An 18,564-nucleotide genomic window follows, 5' to 3' on the forward strand; every position below is an offset into this window, starting at 1 on the left:
GGAGACCTTTCGGGGGATCCCTTCGTCCCCGCTCGCCTTCCCGGGGCGGGTCAGCTTCAGCCCTGCCGGCTCTTGGGGTTGGCGCGGAGGTGCTGCTGCCCTTGGGCCTCCGGGGGAGCTTTAAACCGGCAGGCTGCCTCGAAGGGTCTGCGAAAGGTGACAGGAGAAATAGCGTGTGAGCCCCATAGGCTTGAGTTTGCCAGTGCAGGAATCTGCACCCCGCTGAGAAGCTTTCAGCGGCGTCTGAAAACAGAAGGCAGCCGAAAAGAATTTTCCTAAGGGAATTTTGCTCTTTCTCGTAGTCACAAACTTCTATCGAAAAGCATAAGCCCCTTCACAGCGGGAAAATGAAGCGAGAGCCGGCACAAGCTGACCTCTGGGGAGCAAGGAAGCTTTAAGAAGTTATTTTCTGACCATCAGGACTGTTGGGCCTGGGCTGCTATGTCTGTCTGTCTGTCCTTTGTCCCCCAGGCTCCTCTGTCCTCTGCGTTCCTGGTGACACCCCGTGTGCCCAGGCAGAGGGAATGGCCCTGGGAACAGCCGGAGGTGACAGGGCTGAGCAGTCAGGCTCTTGCTGCCACGTCGGCGTCGGCAGCAATTCTGTCTCCTTTTCTTTCTGAGTGAGGAAATCACGTTGAGTCTCCAATCTACCTGAATTCATTCATAGAATGTCCTGAGTTGGAAGGGACCCACAAGGGTCATTGAGCCCAACTCCTGTCCCTGCATATGACAACCCCACAGTTCACACCACGTGTCTGAGGGCCTTGTCCAGTCTCTTCTTGAACACTGTCAGGCTTGGGGCCGTGACACCTCCCTGGGGAGCCTGTTCCAGTGCTCCACCACCCGCTGGGGGAAGAACCTTTTCCTAATGTCCAACCTAAACCTCCCCTGGCACATCTTCCTGCCATTCCCTCGGGTTCTGCCATTGGTCACTAAAGAGAAGAGATCAGCACCTATCCCTCCTCCTCCCCTTGTGAGGGAGCTGTAGCTGCCATGAGGTCTCCCCTCAGTCTTTTCCAGGCTCATGATTTATGACACTTGTAGGAATTTTGTTACCACTGAAACTTTGCAACCTTTGATCTCTTTTTTTGGATGGATTCAAAAAGAAGCAGCTGCTTGGGAGGAAGAAACTAACAGCCAGCGTGATTGTAGAGTTTCCATGAGAAACAAAGGAAGACACAAAAATTATGAGTGCTGCATTGAAATATGTGCAGTAAAATGTTTGTATTTAGATGGACATATTTGAAACTTTGTATTAATATGAAAGTCCTGTGTGGGAATTCTCTCTTTCAACTCCTCAAATCACCTCTCTTCTTTTGTTGCAGGCACTTTAAAAAAATACTTAATCCCTCTCTGTACTCCTGAAGAGTACACAGATTATACACAGCTTGATAATATTAACTGCACTCAAATAAATAATAAGATTAAAAGTTGGATTATGTTGACTTCTTGCACAGGAAGTGTGTGTTACTAGTTGTCAAAATTGTTTCTATTGCCTAGGGAAAAGCAGATTGTGACTTATTTTTATAAATACACAAGGTTGGTTATAAGAGAGTAACTTTTTTTTACTGGGAGTCTGTTATGGTAGGTTTCTTATTTTGTTTATCTGCTTAATTTCTAGGTGTTAAAAGTAGGTAGCCATCCATACCAAATACCTGGAACTTTGAAAGATTTACTGTCCTAACGCTACATAACATAATATTGTTATGTTAATGCTACATCAGCAAATAAATTGGAATACAATTTGCAAGATGCCAACTGTTGAAGATCCGAGTATTGAACAAAACTTCATTGCACATTGGATGTCTGATAGTTCCCGTGCTGGAGTCTTACTAGATCCTAGTTTTACTGGTTTGAAAATCAGCACAGAAAATTTGTTATCTGGACTTGAAAACATCACAGCTTTCCCTGCTGAACTGTTGCATCATTCAAACAGCTGTTCTATAAGTGATGACTCCTTGTGTGAAGAAAAGTCTGGCAGCTCTTGTACACTTCAGCAATATACCACTGAAACATCTTTTCCAGCAGCATATACTGTAGAAGCCTCTAAAACAGACTTTGCCCATGGTGAGGTGGATGGTCAGAATAAATCCAATCGCAGTGATCCACTCCTACAAAAGGTTGAACAGGTAAAAGTTCTAGAACTCCCTGATGTACAACAAGTAAGACTTTTTTTTGTTTGTTTGTTTTGGTTTTTTGGTTTTTTTTTTTTGTTTCCCACATATGATTTGTCATAACTGGAAGTAAGCAAACTCTTTGCAACGTATAGAACACAGCAAGCTTAAAGAGCAAGTCCTAAGTCACAGTTATTAAAGTTGGTGTGCACTTATTAAGAGTCTAACTTTATTTGTTTCCAGCTGGCACAGGTTCCAGTTTAAAATGAAATTGCATTCGGTGGCAGTGCACTTGTTCTCAAGATCTCTTTTCCTGGAAAGGTGCACACAGTTTTACAATGTTCAATTGTTTCTTCACTTGAAGCTGTGGAAATGGGGTGCTGGTCATTACAGTGGTAGTACTTCACCACAGATATTCTCAACATGGTGAAGTTGTATGTTGTTGTATCTATAGCAACATCCTCTGTTAGTTCTCAAAGTAGGTATGTACACCCATATACCTGCTTCTGTTTAGATGAAGAGAGATGTTAGTGTTTAATGTGATGAAGTATCCAAGATGTTGGGACAAAAAGGCCTGGAATTACAATGCTGTCATGTTATTGTTTTTTTCCAATACAAGCACGTCAGTTAATCTGCTGTAACGGGCTATACGTTTGGTCACAGCACTTCCCAGTTACTAGATGTATATATCATGTTAGTTGAAAGTGTCCAGGGGTGATTTAAGAGATCTTGCTGTTAAGGATTAAGAACTCACCTCCTTGTCCGCTCTGCTAGCAGCTACCTCAGCACAAATCCTATGTCTGTTCACTCAAATGGGGGGTGGGGGTGTGTGTGTGAGGCTCTAGAGTACAATTCTACAACTTATCTGATGCCATAAAAGTTTTCTCTTCTATTTTACATGATAAGAATATATTTATTCACTTTTTCGGTATTGTCAGCAGCGTCAGACAGTGGCTAAATAGCAGATGTTAGCTGGTTTAATGGTATCATAAGAGGAATTGTTAAGTTTCCTGTCTTAGAAAGTTATTGACAATTTAATATATTATTAAAAAAAATCTGATGTTTGTAGTTGCAAATGTAGTTTTGGATGTATGAGATCTTTTTCAGTTTGGTTTTCTGAGGATATTATCAGAACAGGTACAAGTATGATGTTTTTAATAAATCAAGTGAGAGATGAGACTTAGTGATGAAGATCCAAAGATCACCTGGCTCACAGCTTCTACTTGCATAGTTCCTTACTTCTGTTTTTGCTGAAAAATTAAGGGACTGCAAGGAGAATTCAAGGGAAATTTTTCTTACCTGTTGGATGACAAGTGTGGTCCAGCTGTTGATCTGTGGAAGGATTTCATCAGGCCTCATGGCTCTCCTTCGAAGGAGGTGGAACTAGCACATGCATGTGTGCTGGAGATACAGGGATGGGCATGAAGGCCCACCACTCGTTGCTGGGGTTTGATAGGGTACAGAATGCCATTCATGTGGCCCTCGAGGCTGGCCTTGGGGCAGGGCCAAGGAATCCTGCTACACAAGAAAATGAAGACTAGATTACTGAATATAGTCAGTATTTGAATTATTTTTTATTTCAGACAACTTAATGAGTCTTAATGTTCTCCAATGCTCTTTTTCCCCCCTTTCTTGGTCCTCTGTGAGATCTTTGAGAGAAAAAATGCAACATACCTTTTTCTAAAGCTTTAATTATTATGAAGGATTTAATATTTTAATAAAAACACTGCATAGTAGAAGTTAATGTTAAAAGAGCAGAATTTGAATGTTTTCTCATGCAGTAGAAATGAGTGTTCTGATTCCTATTGTTTCCAGATTGGTCAATTAAAGACTAGTGGAACTCCTAATTGGGCAAACTGGAAATAACATGTGCATTCACAGATTAAAAAAACAAAACAAAACCAAAAAAACCAAAAACACGCCAACCAAAATTTTGTTTAGTATAGCATTTCATATTCTTAATTCCTTCATTACACTTACCTAATAGAACACCTTTAAAACAAGAAATACCCGTTGTCTTGATGACACCAATTGTGTGATACATTCTAAGCAAACCTGTCCTCTAACACTTTTTTTTTTTTTTTTTTTTGAAAAGCTGAAGGAATTGCAACAACAGAAACGGGAACAGCTAAGGAAACAACAGATAGAGCAGCTTCAAAGGCTGATGGATGAGCGGCAGAAGCTACTTAGCATGGTGACTGGCCAGACAGCAGCCCTTGGTAAGTTGAGGAAGAAACCATATGACATACTTTGAGTAAACTGAAGAATTTAATCTCATTTTCTAGTTAAAATCTGAAAGAGTATTCAGTGTTCTTCATCTACTTGATTACTTGATTAATCAAAGATGAATGCTGTATTGCTTCAGTGACTGATCATTAAGTGCTGCTGTAGAAGGAATACTGTCTTGTTTTTATAAAATGCCAACTGTAATGGTAACTTGATCAATTTGTGCTATGATGGGAGCCCATGTTTTGAGTAATATATTTTAAGTATAAAAGACAGTGTAAAACAAACAATTGCTTTCCTTTCTGATTAGCTGTTTGTCAATACTTTTGATTGCTTTAAGCAGTCACTGTATCCAAATTAAGTGGTTCCTATTTGTTTGTGCTCATGCATCACAAATTTATTCAGGTGATGAACTGGACTAGACTGAGGAGCTCATCTGTATTGAAAAAACAAACAACTGTATCAGTTTTCCAGTCTTTTTTGCTGTGTGCAAAGGGAGAGGGCAGTGCTGGGCTGGAAAAAACTTTGAGAGTTGAGCAGGGGTATTCTCTTTTATTGGCAGTATCAGTCCAGCCTGACTTAAGTGAAGATATTTCTTTCACTCTGCCTACCTGAGAAAATGAATTTAGGGCTTAGCATCAGGAGAACAAAATCCAGATTGCCTAATCACTTATTCTTGGTCAGTAACATAAGAGTGGAGGCTGGGTATTGGTCTTGCCTTTCAGTGCCATTTCTTTTCTCCTGTGGAAAAGTGGTGTTGTAATACAAGTACAATGACACAGCCATTGTTTTCTTTTAGTTTCAAGGCTGTACTCTAATGTCTAAAAGTCAAAAGCTAAGACCTGGGCATTCAGTGGGCTTAACAACTTAACAACAGTTGCCATCACCTGGGTGTCAGAATCACTTTGGAGACAGAGCTTATGCTCTGATTGTTTCTCGACATACACAAGACAGTGACTTTACAAAAGTTAAACAACAAGGAATGCACCTCATCTTTGAAGAACAGTTTTTTGGGAGTCTTTCAGTCTGTGAGAAATGAGGTTTAAAAAATGAGGGAGGCGAATATATTACTGGTTAGTCATTTATAGAAAGATAACTTGGTGTGTGGTGGGGTTTTTTCCCCTTGTAGATATTGAGCATTGTGAGGATTTTATACAAGCGTTGGTTTACTTGATTTGTTGGTTGGTTTAGTGACAACTTCCAGACCTCAGAGTGTTCCTGTTGATGTCCATGTGAGTTTTGTTAGAAGCAGAATGAGGAAAAAAATCAAGTTCTTCTGTCTGTCTGTATGATACGCTTGTCTGTTTTAGGAAAAAGAAATATAATCTTTACTGGTAGAGTTTATGTATGATAAAGACTGGGAAAACAGCAAATAATGACAGATGTTGGGTGGCTGAATTGTTTGGGCTGAACTGTACCCACGTTTTCATGTGGCAAATGGAAAATAATCTCTCCAGAGATATTGAATGTCTTCAGCCCAGCTCTGTTCGGAGGATTAGTAACTGAACTGGAATTAGGAGTCAAGATGGGTTGAGAAAGAGATCCTCTTGTATGACTAAAAATTATTTGTACATCAGAAGCAATGTGCTGAAGTTCTTTGTCTTTCCTCCTCTTCTCAGTTTTACTGTTGACACCAGCATGACTACTGTGCTGCCATGATTGCAATAGTGGTTTTAGTTCTAATCTAGCAATTTAATAAGGTTGCTGAAAATCTGTAGAGGTTTTGGTGAAAAGGTATGAGATAGCATTTCATCATACTTCATACCAGCTTTAAAGCTTTTAATCAGAGGGCTTGGTCTAAGCAGATGTGAAAGGATAAATTGATCTTAATTCATACATATATATACATGGGAAACAGAAGCTTGATAAAAGAGCTCTTCAGTACAGCAGACATCCAAATTTGTTCAGTTATTTTATTTTTAAGCTATAAATTAACAATAGCAAAGAAGATGAACAATCAGAATGAGATATTTAAGGTCTCTGGAAAATGTTTAATACATAATTGGATGTTCCTTAAAAAATACTTGAAATCAAATAAGAATTAACTTGGGGAAATCTGAGGACTATTTTTTGCAGGAATTCAGACAACATTATGATGAAGCTCCTTTCTGGTTTTAATCTGACCTGAATGCTGCTTAAAGTATGGGCTGAAAACTTATTTGTTGTTGGGGAGAAAAAAAATTCTATTAATTTTGCAGGAAAAAACATGTGGTGTCCAGAACAAAAGATGGAAATATTGATGGAGAGTGAAGATCATCACACTGATCATTTGCGTGTGGAAAGTGCAGATCTCTCTGAAAATTCCAGCAGAGGAAAACATTTGTGGACTAATACAGAGGAAAGGTAATTCAGACCATTATTGTGCTGGTTTTATCAAGTAGATAATACAGGTTTGGTTGAATTCTGAGTCCTAATCGAAAGAGCCTGATATTGTCAATTTGTGTAGCCTTCTCAACTTACTCGGTACTGTGGAGACCTGTAGTAAGAGAGGCTCTACCTTGAAATTGCTTACGCTGTGAAAGATGTGAAGTTGTGTGTTGGCTGAAGAGGTGTGTGCAGCCTCGGGTAATGATAATTTAGAAGCACCTTTTAGTATAGGCTTAGTATATAAGTAGTCATAATTACTGTTCCAAATTTGATTTAGTACAATCCCCTATCCACTGTTATGTGGCAAAAGTGGTAATATGAAGGAGTGTAAGGCTGTGACTCCTTATTACCAGGAGTTGTGTTTGTTTAAATATCTGTATATGGCTAAGAAGTAACAATGGTGCTTGTGCCACAAGCCTTCTCATGTAAAAGCTTTGTTTATGGAGCTGATAGAACAGAAGTACCGGCTGACATTGTTTTAAAGCTCTGCCTTATCTGCCAGCTCATCACAAAAGCAAGACACGCTTGTTCCAGGCTGCGGTGGGTTGAGCCTAGCCAGCAACTAAGCATCCACTGAGTTGCTTGCTCACCCTGTCCGCCAGAGCAGACTGGAAGAGGGTATCAGAGGAGCCAACTCAAGAAAACTTGTGGGTTGACATAAAAACACTTTAATCACTAGAGGAGAGAGGGGGGAAAAAAAAAACCCCAAAGATGTGAAGACTGTCTCTCTCTACTTCTCACAAGCAGATCGATGCCTGCTTTGGTCTCTGAGCAACAGCTACTTTTGGAATAGCATGCCCCCAGTTTTTACTGCTGAACATGATGTTACATTGCATGGAATATCCCTTTGGTCAGTTCGAGTCAGCTGTTCTGGCTGTGTCACCCCTCTCAGCCACTTGCCCACCCTCAGCCTACTTGCTGAGGGCAGGGGAGCAGCACGAAAATGCAAAGAAAGCTTTGAGCATCAAAATAGTGTTCAGTAACAGCTCAGACATTGGTGTGCTGTCAAGACCATTGTAGTCACAAATCCAAAACACAGCACCGTATGGGCTGCTGTGAAGAAAGCTCACTCCGTGCCAGCCAGACCCGGTACCAGGATGTGAAGGAGCTGAAGTGTCAAAGGGAGAGATAAGGAACGCGATCTCAGTGGCATTACTGAGTAGGAAGGTGGTTCTGTAGAGACTGGCAGTATGAGCAAAATACGAGTGAAAGTTTGGTCTGGGCAGAAGAAAGGCAGTGAAAGAAGAAACAGCAAAACCTGCATACGGTAACTTTTAGAGATGTATATTAACTAAAGCGGGGGTTTGAGAAACTATTTGTCAGAAGATGAGAATGCATTTCTCAGATTAATTTTGACACTTAATGACCAAAGTACCTCATAATTTGTCGTCTTTTATGTAACTACACCTTAGTATTTGAATAATTATTTAACATAGTTATTTTATATAGAAATGTCAGACTGTTTTTTTTTTTTTAATTACACTAGGCCTATTAAAGCTGTGATTCAGGAGAAGAAACAGACATTTGAAGAATTCCTGGAAGAACAGATAAAACTAGAAGAGCAGCGTCTGGAACAAAACCATAAGTCACAGGTTTGTGGGTTGTGTGGGTTGGTTTGTTTGTTTGTTTGTTGGGGTTCTTTTTGTTTGTGTGTGTGTGGTTTGGTTTTTTGTTTTGGTTTTGGGTTTTTTTTGTTGTTGTTTGGTTCGTTTTGTTTGGTTGGGTTTTTTTGCTTTTTTTAAAAATTTAATTGTTCTTTATATATTGTGTCAAGATGCAATAGGTGCTTTAAAAATGTACAAGGAAGATTCTAGCATCAAAAGCTAATACTGAATACAACATTCACATTCCTAAAAGTAATACAATAATACCCTAATATTTCACTTTTTTACAATGTCTTTAGAAATTCAGTAGAAATGTAGTATATAAATTTGTACTCATATATGGGGTTTATGTGAAGAAATCTTCAAACTGTGTAAGGAGCTTTTTAACGTTTTGCGTTTTACTTTTCCTCACCCCTTTTCAGGAGACAAATGGATCAACCAATCAAAAACCAGTGATTAAACGACCTTTTCTGAAAAGAGGAGAAGGCTTAACAAGATTCACTAATGCCAAATCTAAAATTACAAAACTTGGAGAAAACACCCCGAAACGTCAACCAAGGGCTTCGGATGACAGGAATGTTATGAAAGTGGACAGATCACAAATACAGAAAAAAACTATGCCTCCTGGCAAAGAACAGGTTTCTGAGAACCCTTCTGCACCATGTAAAAAATATAACAATCCCAATAAAGCAAAACTTTGTCCTATTCAGAAGACCCTGGTACTCAGGAATCACAATGGAAAAAATATCTTGCCATTAGAAATGAGAATGCAACCAGGGAAAAATCATGGTGGACAGGTGAGAGATTCTTTCCTGTCAGATATTAATAACAAAACAGAAAATAAAGAGAGCGTAGTAGAATTTGCTAAGCCTAACACTGGCAAAATTGGAAACAACGTACCTGGCACAGAAAAGCCTCCGTTGTCTCATGAGCTGGCAAGTGCCTTTTCTAATTCTAAATGTCCTATAGGTCAACCTGTAAAAGACTCAGAACTGTCTTTTGAAGTTTCATTTCAGAATAAGCTGGAAAACTGGGAAAAGGAAAAAGAAAAAGAGAACCTAGAGTTGGATGAATTTTTGTTTCTAGAACAAGCTGCAGATGAAATATCTTTCTCAAGTAATTCCTCATTTGTGCAAAGGATCTTAGATCAAGATCAGCAAACTTTAAAAGGCCGTAGAATGTCTTCTACCCCTATCAAGGCAAAACAGCAGCAAGTAAAGGTGCTGGCTGTTGAACTCATAAACAAGAGAAACAAAAAGGCAGACTGTATGACGCAGGGAAATATAAATGAAAGAGCAATTATGCATACAGTCTCAAATTCAGGAACAGCTTCCAGAACGAAAGACAGTGTAATACCTTCAGCTTCTTCCATGACAGCAGCTCCTGCTTTGAAAAGTAATCAATGGATTGTAAATGAAGATGAGGGTAAGGGCAATGGTGATACTACTACAGATTCTGAGTGTGAATTTGAGACCACATTAAAGCATGAAGACGCTAAGACACCCTTTGTGAGCCGTATGGAAAGTGATCCAGAATTTTTTGAATATGGACGTTCTGTTACAGACATCAGCAAAGAAAACAAAAATGGCGATGCTGACCTTGGCGTGTCAGACAAAGATTGCAGTGCACTGTCAAAGCAAAAGACTAGAAAAGCTTCAGACCATCAGAGAAGCACGTCTTGTATAAGTAGGAGTAAGTTTGAGTTTGATGATGAAAGAACGTGGAGTGATCTTGATGAAAATTACAGTAACAGTGATTTACCTGAGAAATATACTAAAATACCTTTACAGATGGATTTTTCCAGTGAGAATGATACAACGATCCCAGATAAAGCAATAAAGAGAAAAGTTGCTGCAAAGAGGGGAGATGAAATGTCCAAAGAATCTGCAGTGGACAGTGATTCAAATGGACCTCCTGTATCAAACCTGATGATGAAACTGTTTCCTTCACTGAAACCGAAACAGAAGGCAGGCTGTCATTCAGAGAGTGAAATCAAATCAAATGTGGAACAGGAGCCAGGAGGTGAGAGAGCAGCAACTGGTAGGAAATGTTGAAGAAGACATATGTTACAAGTCTTTCCTTCTAATGCTTAAGCTACAACCGGACATTACACCGGAGAGTGTTAAGTACAGACTTCTGCTGCAGGCAATGGCCCTGTTCTCACCTTTCATCTCCTCTCCTGGTTGATGTCAGATGTAACCATTATGCAGCCTGCAGAATGGGTACAATCAGTGAAAACTTTTTCCCCCCCCCGGAGGCTAGTTTTCTGTCAGACCAGCTATTGAATCAACTTGGTCTGGAGCTTCTTGATCACTGTTTCCAGATCAAGGGAAGTGTCAAAGGCGGGCTGAAAGCAAAGTGGTACTTCCCATTCCAGTGACAGTGTGCACTTACACCCCAGCAGGGTAATGCTCTGCACTGTTAGGTGAACTTGTTCCCCTTATAAAATACAAGGAGGCGACAGCCCTGTCCAGGTTTTCTGACAGTACTACGGTATCTAGAGAGTTCATGTGGATTATGGGAAACATGGATTCATTTTTCTGCTTTGTCCAAGTTGATTTTGACTATATGGTTATAGTCTGGGGAAGGAGCGCCCCTAAAAGCTCCTCTTGAAGCCATTGCATTTATGTGAGATCATTAAAAATGCACTTGTTCAGTGAAAGTGTGGTGGCCCAGCCTAGCATTTAAAGCTCTGTAAGGTGGTGAGATCTTGGTTTCAAACTCTGCTCCAATGAATGTTTAGGATTTTGATTAGGTTTTTATGAGAATTGCATATGAAAGCTGCTAGTTCTGCTTATTGTTTCATGGAGAATTGATTTTGTAGGGTTATCTAAAGATGCCTGCTAGATATTGCTTGCAGGAAGAGGGGTAGGGTTTTTTTTTACTGAATCTCAGAGCATTTAAGAGTGGATGAGGCAGCTACCTACACTGCCACATCAGTATTTAGGCTCTTCTCTTGCATACTCAGAAGTGGATTATTAAAACCCCGGGAGAGTTAAGTAGTGACTGAACAGGAAACTGGGATGGCAAAAAAGTCCACAAATCCTATTATTGGCCTCTGCAATAGATTTCACATTGATGATGGGTGTGAGCAGACTTTGTGAATAAAACTTTGAAAAACTTTAACCATAAACTTTCCTGTTTGATGCTTGGCCTTTATACCTTCATTTAATTTCTCTAGCTTGACATGAAGCCCTTCACATTCCAATTCCTAATATATATATTTAGTTCTACAGAGATGATAGATATACTCAGTATTTGAGTAAATATTGCAGAGTGCTTTAAAATGTCACTTCTGTGTTATTTGAGTAGTAGGGTGGTGTTTTTTTTTTTTTTGCAATACTACTACTATCTCTAAAATACTTTTTTTTTTTTTTTTAACTGATGTGTGGTAATTGCTTCCTTCAGTCTTATGGATGCCGCTTAGATAACTTGCATCTGGCTGTTCTTTGACAGGAAACACTGTTCCATCGCAGGTACTGAGGGAGAGACTCACTGAATTGGAAAATGAAATAGAGAGATTCAGAACTGAAAACACAACTCTGACTAAACTCCGTGAAGAAAGAGAGCATGCTTTGGCAAATTTCAGGTAATTTTTAATTGAAACATTTTGGCGCATTCACTTACACAGTATGTTCAGACTATCATAATGTCCAGTTACCAACAGCACAGGTAAATAATTGATGTGTTTCAGTTACAGTGGAGACATAGGTCAAGTAACTGGCTGTTTCTCTATGTATATTAAACTGTAATTATGACTCGCACACAAATCGTAATATTAAGAACCCCTGCTAGTTTAATATGATATCTTTGAAGGCTTTATTTAGGATAATTTTGTTCTGAGCAATAACATAGTCCTAAATTGGTCTTGCAAAACCGATCTTCATGTTAACATGGTTGATGCTTTTCCTTTGGATTGGAGAATATTTTAATTTGAACTGAGGGATTTACAAGTGACATACAGAGCAGAATAATCATTTCTAGTGACTTAAATATGGCATACCCTACCAAAGTCACTTTTGTTTTGTTTGGAAACAGCATCGTGTTGTTGGCTAATATTTAATTTGTGACCCCCTGTTTTTAGCAGATTCTTCTTCCCGGTACTTTTGGGGGAACAGTGTTCTACTCCTTCGAAAAATGTTGGAAGAATTTTAGCCAAAGCTTTGTTAAATTCAGGATAACTTTTGTGACTAGAAAATATAAAACCAGTAATTGTTGGACTTCAAACTAGCCATGTGACAATTCTTACTCCTTAAATAAGTAATACCATTTTATAGATAAGTCTTCCTGGGGGTAACAGGTGCTGGGTTGGAATCAATGACCACAAAATTCAGAGTCTTCATTTTCTTCCTTAAAATCGAGATTTGAAGTAGTTTTGGGCTAAAACAACAACTTTGTTTTGTAATTATAGGAAGGAAATGGCAGAGTTTCAACAGCAGAAAGCCCAAGAACTGGCTGCAATAGAAGAATATAAAAAAAAGGAAATGAAAAAACTGCAAAAGGAGCGTAAAGTTTTTGAAAAATATACCACAGAAGCTAGAGCAATTCCAGATAAAAAGGAACGTGATGAAATTCAGGTATGAAAATGTGTTATTCTTCTAGTCCATACAGAAACACTTAAATTCATGTAAAGGCAGTTGAGAACAAAATTCTAACTTAATTGAAAGGTCGCAAGTGATTTCAAGATGCAAACTGTTAGTAGAAGTGGCCCGAGGAAGGAACTACAGTCTTCACAATATTTTTTGGTGGTTTTAAGGCAAAACTGCTGATGAGAAAATGTTTTTGTCATGTTTCCGTACTGGAAAACTACTCCTGACTCTGGTAGAATGATCTTCAACTTTGATACAAAATTACCGTAGTTAAGTTGTAAGTCTTTATTAATGGTAGTGGATCAAAGTGCAGACTAGAACTGTACTTGAGTTTTATTCTGTCTATAACTGTTGTATAGTAAGTGTAGTAATCTATAATTTTCAAAGTTACATTTTCTTATTACTTGTAGGTCTTTATGTATCAGATGTAAGAAATGAAATCTATTTGTTCCTGCCTTGTCAGGATGCATGGTTCATGAGATGTATAGACAAGTCATATTAAACATCACACATGAATTTCCCTCTTCCTTTCCTACAAATTTTTCTTATAGAACTTCAACTGAGTGAAGTAACATTTGCTTACCCAGCTTGGCAGGTTCACATGTGTTCTATGTGGTTGTGTCCTCCCCGTTTGCCTGTACTGAGATTTTTGAAGGGTCCTCTCAAGGGTGGCCTTAAAGATCTCATGTTTCGTAGAATCATGAATGGTTTGGGTTGGAAAGGACCTTCAAAGGTCACCTAGTCCAACCCCCACTTTCTGTCTCCTACACTGTCTCACGTGTATTTGAACTGGCCAATCTGTGAAGTGTAAAGGATGCCAAAAGGGCAATAGAGACACTTGCTGTGATTTAAGCTGAGCTTATAATGTTGGTAAAGTAAATAATATCTCTTTCAGGGAAGAAAACTTCTCTTCCCTTTCACTTTTTGCCCCATTAAGCTGATCTTATTTTTTTTCCATTCTTGTGAGGTTTTTTTGTGCTTGTATTTCTAGTAGAACATAAAAATATTTTAATATATTAAAATATGAAAGCTTCTTAATTTATAAACATGCATTTTTCTAAGGCTTTAAAACAGCAGATTGCAGAGTTACAGGAAGATTTAAAACGAAAAGAGGCAAAATGGTCAACCACCCATCGACGCCTGAAAGATCAAATAGAAGTTTTAGTAAATGAGAATATGGAGCTAAAAGAGGAAGTCAAGATTATGGAAAGGTTTCGTCTAGAAGCCTGGAAGAAAGTAGAAGCTGCTGGAAGCAAGAGGAAAATAGAAAATTCTGGCACCCTAAAAAGAGCAGAATCTGTAAGTTATTGGTGGTTTAAATTCATCTGTGTGAATAGCCTGAGTGTTGGATCATAAATTTGGAATAAAATAGCTACAACCTAGATGTTTAGTTTTAATGTACTGACCTTGGGACTCCAGTAGCGGTGACAGACACAGAATTTTGTTCATGTCACTTTCTCTTCAAATGTGCAGCATCCATTCTGTTGAGGAGCTCATCTTAGAAATTCGAAAAGAAGCAATTATAAGATCATAGATTGGATCTAACCTGTGAACCTCTGCACCTTAAGGATCAACCAGACAAACCAGGCAGTTCACCGTTGTCTAGAGCAGTTATATTTAGTTTTGAAACTGTAACTGTTATTCTGGATTGCTTGCACCACATGAACATTCTGCAGTTGTTGGTAGCAAGGCAGCAGACAGGGGAAGAATTCCAAAGTACAGCTTGGGCTGCATCACACAAGCCCTTCCGGTGACTAAATCTCAAAAATGTATAGTTTGTGAAGAAAGCTTCCTGCAAATTTCATGGCACATGGTGTGTAACTTTTGTTGCTGCTGAATGAACAGCTATGAATAAACGTCAGCTAAACCATGAATAATTTCCTTTCTTCTAGTGTCTACCAAATAGAGGCCCAAAAAGTCAAACTGCATCTCTGCTTCTTCCAGTACAGAAGTACAGCAAGATAAATGGCAAAAGTTATTCACAGGCAAAAGGTATAATGTTTGTCTAATCAGAGAATGCTGTTAACTCTTTAATAAAAGGAAAAATCCACATTAATTTGCTTTTAAAAAGAATGCATCACCAAGTGTGATACTCAAAAGTAGGAAGAGAATAGTTGTAATGGACTTGAGCATACGGGCAAGATTCTGGAGAGCGCTGTGATGAGACCATTCAGGTCTTCTGGTCATGTTTGGTGCTCTGGAGCTTACCAGAAGCTGCATTCTGTAATCCGAAATGGCATTAATCGTTGATGTTCTCCACAAGCCGTGGATGTTGATTAGATGGCCATATTGATAACATTGGGACTGCTGTGCCTCTTCAGAATCCTCTGTGATCAGGATCTGTTATCGTATGGGCAGTGCTGTAGTGGTGTCCTTGTTAACAGCTAAGAGCAAATGCTGTTGGCAGCCATACCCTTTCCTATGGAATAATCGTGTATGGAAGGTCACTGGAAGGTAATTTTTGACACCTCTGGCAGCTCAACTAACCATTAGGTTACCTGTTGGAGGAATGTCTTCCAGAACAGAAGCTCTTGCTGGTTTTGTTTTGGTAATCTTTCTGGCATGCAAGGAGAGATGTGGGAAAAGTCTGCCAATCAGTTCCTGTTAAAAGGTTACATTAGTCTTCCTTTATTCATTGTAAGGCAGAAGCAATAGTGTTGTCTAGATCCTGGGCGGTGGCAGGAAATTCCTTTGTAAATCTCTACAGAAATGAAATAGGAAAGCGCAAGTATTAGGCCTGTTGTGGTGATTCTTCAGTTGCAGCTTCTTGCAGACACATGAAACAATGACATACCCTAGCTGGCTTATGCTGATTCTTTTCATAAATATACTTTCTGTTTCTAAGGACATAAATGTAGGTGTCCTGTACAACTTGACCTCCTATGTTAACACTTAAACTGTACTTTAATTTTACTGTCCAAACTAACTTTATTACATGTATCTGAGTAGGAAAGCTTTCTAGAACATCTGCATCAGCACCTGCTAGTGACAGAAGCAACTCTGAGGCAATGACAGCACTAGAAGATTCTTCTAGCACTTTTACGGGAGTAAGTTCTGTATCTTGCTTTAATTTTTAAGAGGGGAAATCCAAAATAAAACAATAGTTACTTGTATGTAAATGAACATCTGGAGGGTGACTGGTGAAGCTGTGGACTCAACTGCTTTGCTCTTCAACTGCAATTTTATTGTCATACCAGAAAATGGCTATGTAGGTTGTCAGTGCAGGATGTTCTACCTGTGTCTAGTAGTTGCAACATTCTTTGGCTGAGGAAAGAAAATAAAATCATGATCTCATGCTCCCTTCAATTTTGCAAAATGTTACCTTTTGAGGGAGGGGAAAAAGATGGATGTTTATTATGTTCCATGTAGGGAAACCATGTAAGAATCTTGTAAACAGTTGAATTAATTCTTACGTTAATTGCTGTAGGTAGCCTTCAGGTTTCATGAAACTTCATCAGTTGTTTCATACCTTGAAATGGATGCCTGCAAGCACCTGAGCGCTATACTACAGCACAACACTGAATTCCACTTCAGTCCAGACTGCGGCTGACCACAGACAGGCAGTTATTGCCAAGTCTCAGTCTGCCTTACCACCTGAGTTATACTAGGAGTTGCATAAACCCCAGACTGCGTTCATGCCTTCCAACACTTGTCTTCCTCCCCTGAAGCTCCTTGTTTCCTAAAATACCTATCAGCCTAGGAAAAAAAAAAAAAAAACAACATGTAAAATGACAAAGCTTGATTTGAGTTTATGCTTAGTTATTGCTGTCATTTCAGGACACCTCTCCTAATGAAGCTAACATGTCACTACCATCTGGACCTGCATTTATAGACAGTGAAGAGATAGAGAGAGAAACTGCTTATCCTGATGGAAAGGTAACGTGAGAGCTTGGCATTCTGAAATTCCACAAGACAGCTGTTCTGGAAGTTGAATGACAATGTGTGATGGCTCAATACTGACCACTCTGTAATGTATTCATTAGGTTGAAAAGGTTTTGAAAAATGGCTGTCACCTCATATTTTTCCCCAATGGGACATGGAAAAAAGTGGGTTGTGATGGGAAGACCATAACTATAACCTTCTTCAATGGGGATGTGAAGCAGGTCATGCCCGATCAAACAGTGGTATGTATCCTACGTTGTCTGCACTCTTCTAAAAATACTTATTTCTGTGCACATGTATACACACACACACAGATGAACAATTTCTCACTAGTTACGTTAAATCTGAACTGTTTTCTGCAGATTTATTATTATGCCGATGCTAAGACTACACATACTACATACTCTGATGGCTTAGAGGTCTTGCAATTTTCAAATGGACAAATAGGTAAAGAAATCATCCAACCCTTAAAATTGCTGCCCATATATACATACCTGCATTTATGTAAGAGGCATATTGTCTCAATTTCAGAAAAGCATTATCCTGATGGCAAGAAAGAAATTACTTTCCCTGATCAAACTATTAAAAATTTATTTACGGATGGGCAAGAAGAAAGTATCTTTCCAGATGGTACTATTGTTCGTATCCAGCGGTAAGCTTCACCTTTTCAGGTACCCTGGCCTGTTGATGGGAAAGTAGCAGTTAGGACCTACTGCCAGAGGCAGTATATGGTGACATGTGTTTCTGTAAGTTTATATTTGAATACACTGTACTGTGAACCTGTATCTACTGCTTGAAATTTCTTTTTTTTTTTTGGTAGCTGGGAGGAGACAAAGACTGATTACCCGTCTATTTTCTCATAGGCTAACCTGAGAGATTTTTGTCTATAATTCTAGAGAACATGTGAGAACCTAGCTGGTGTGGCAAGCAGGTCTGACATCCAAACTGATAGTGCTGAAACATGAAGTTTTGGACTGTTGCAGCAAAAGATTTAGTGCAGAGAAAGTGCAATAGAGACTCTCAAGTATAAAGAAGTTATGTCAGTTTTGCAGAAACAAGTTTTTCAGTACCAGCCAGCTGGGATGATATTTAACAAAACAGGATTTTCACGAATAGTGTTATTTTAAGTTCTTTCTTCATTTAGGCTTGCACATTTAATGTTTGTTCTGAGATTAAGCTTAAGCCTATAGGTAGTCCTTACAATGTTGTATGTTGGTTTTTTTTTTTTTTAAGTACTTACTTACATTTATTTAATGCAGAGATGGAAGCAAAACTATAGAGTTCAATAATGGCCAGAGAGAACTGCACACCCCACAGTTCAAGAGACGGGAGTATCCAGATGGTACCGTCAAGACTGTGTATGTGAATGGACAGCAGGAAACAAAGTATGTCTCGGGGAGAGTAAGAATAAAGGACAAGGATGGTAACATTATCATGGACACCAAGTTGTAGGCAATGTCAAAACTGATGGAAGTGTTAGCATAGCAGCAAAAATAATGTACATTCCTGTAAACGAGAAACCCCTTGAAGCTTGTTCTATGTATATATTGTTTATAGTTTTCCTGACATAAATTTATTTTCCAGTGGGTGTTACATCAGAGCTTTTTGTATTTTTTTTTTCCCACTTCTACTTTTAAGAAGCAATTGATTCAATATTCTGTCATGTGTGGTTTAAAGGGTGTATATTAAAATCAACTGTCAATGAAAATTCATCAAACAGCAGTATATTACCTTATTTTAGAAGATTCCTCAATCCAAGGTAAGGAAGTCGTGCTGTTGGAA

General features: G+C 38.9%; 1 protein-coding gene across 1 annotated transcript; it reads left to right on the forward strand.

Annotated features, from left to right (window-relative positions):
* The first annotated feature begins 1,706 nt into the window (after positions 1 to 1,706).
* On the forward strand, positions 1,707 to 18,234 carry LOC135999819 (centromere protein J-like). The gene is made up of 15 exons (XM_065653397.1): positions 1,707 to 2,129; positions 4,210 to 4,333; positions 6,539 to 6,683; positions 8,194 to 8,299; positions 8,734 to 10,333; positions 11,768 to 11,900; positions 12,723 to 12,888; positions 13,963 to 14,199; positions 14,793 to 14,892; positions 15,850 to 15,947; positions 16,678 to 16,776; positions 16,884 to 17,024; positions 17,145 to 17,229; positions 17,314 to 17,434; positions 18,042 to 18,234. The coding sequence occupies exons 1-15, from the start codon at positions 1,707 to 1,709 to the stop codon at positions 18,232 to 18,234; spliced, it is 3,771 nt and encodes a 1,256-aa protein (XP_065509469.1).
* Positions 18,235 to 18,564: the final 330 nt, after the last annotated feature.

Source organism: Caloenas nicobarica, chromosome 1, assembly GCF_036013445.1.
Source record: "Caloenas nicobarica isolate bCalNic1 chromosome 1, bCalNic1.hap1, whole genome shotgun sequence".
In the NCBI taxonomy this organism is placed as follows: domain Eukaryota; kingdom Metazoa; phylum Chordata; class Aves; order Columbiformes; family Columbidae; genus Caloenas; species Caloenas nicobarica.

Excerpts from the sequence above, each read along its gene's own strand:
- LOC135999819 (XM_065653397.1), top strand. The coding sequence starts at position 1,707 with ATGTTAATGCTACATCAGCAAATAAATTGGAATACAATTTGCAAGATG. Across the intron at positions 8,300-8,733 it reads AACAAAACCATAAGTCACAG|GAGACAAATGGATCAACCAA; the intron begins GTTTGTGGGTTG and ends ACCCCTTTTCAG. Across the intron at positions 16,777-16,883 it reads CTGCTTATCCTGATGGAAAG|GTTGAAAAGGTTTTGAAAAA; the intron begins GTAACGTGAGAG and ends TGTATTCATTAG.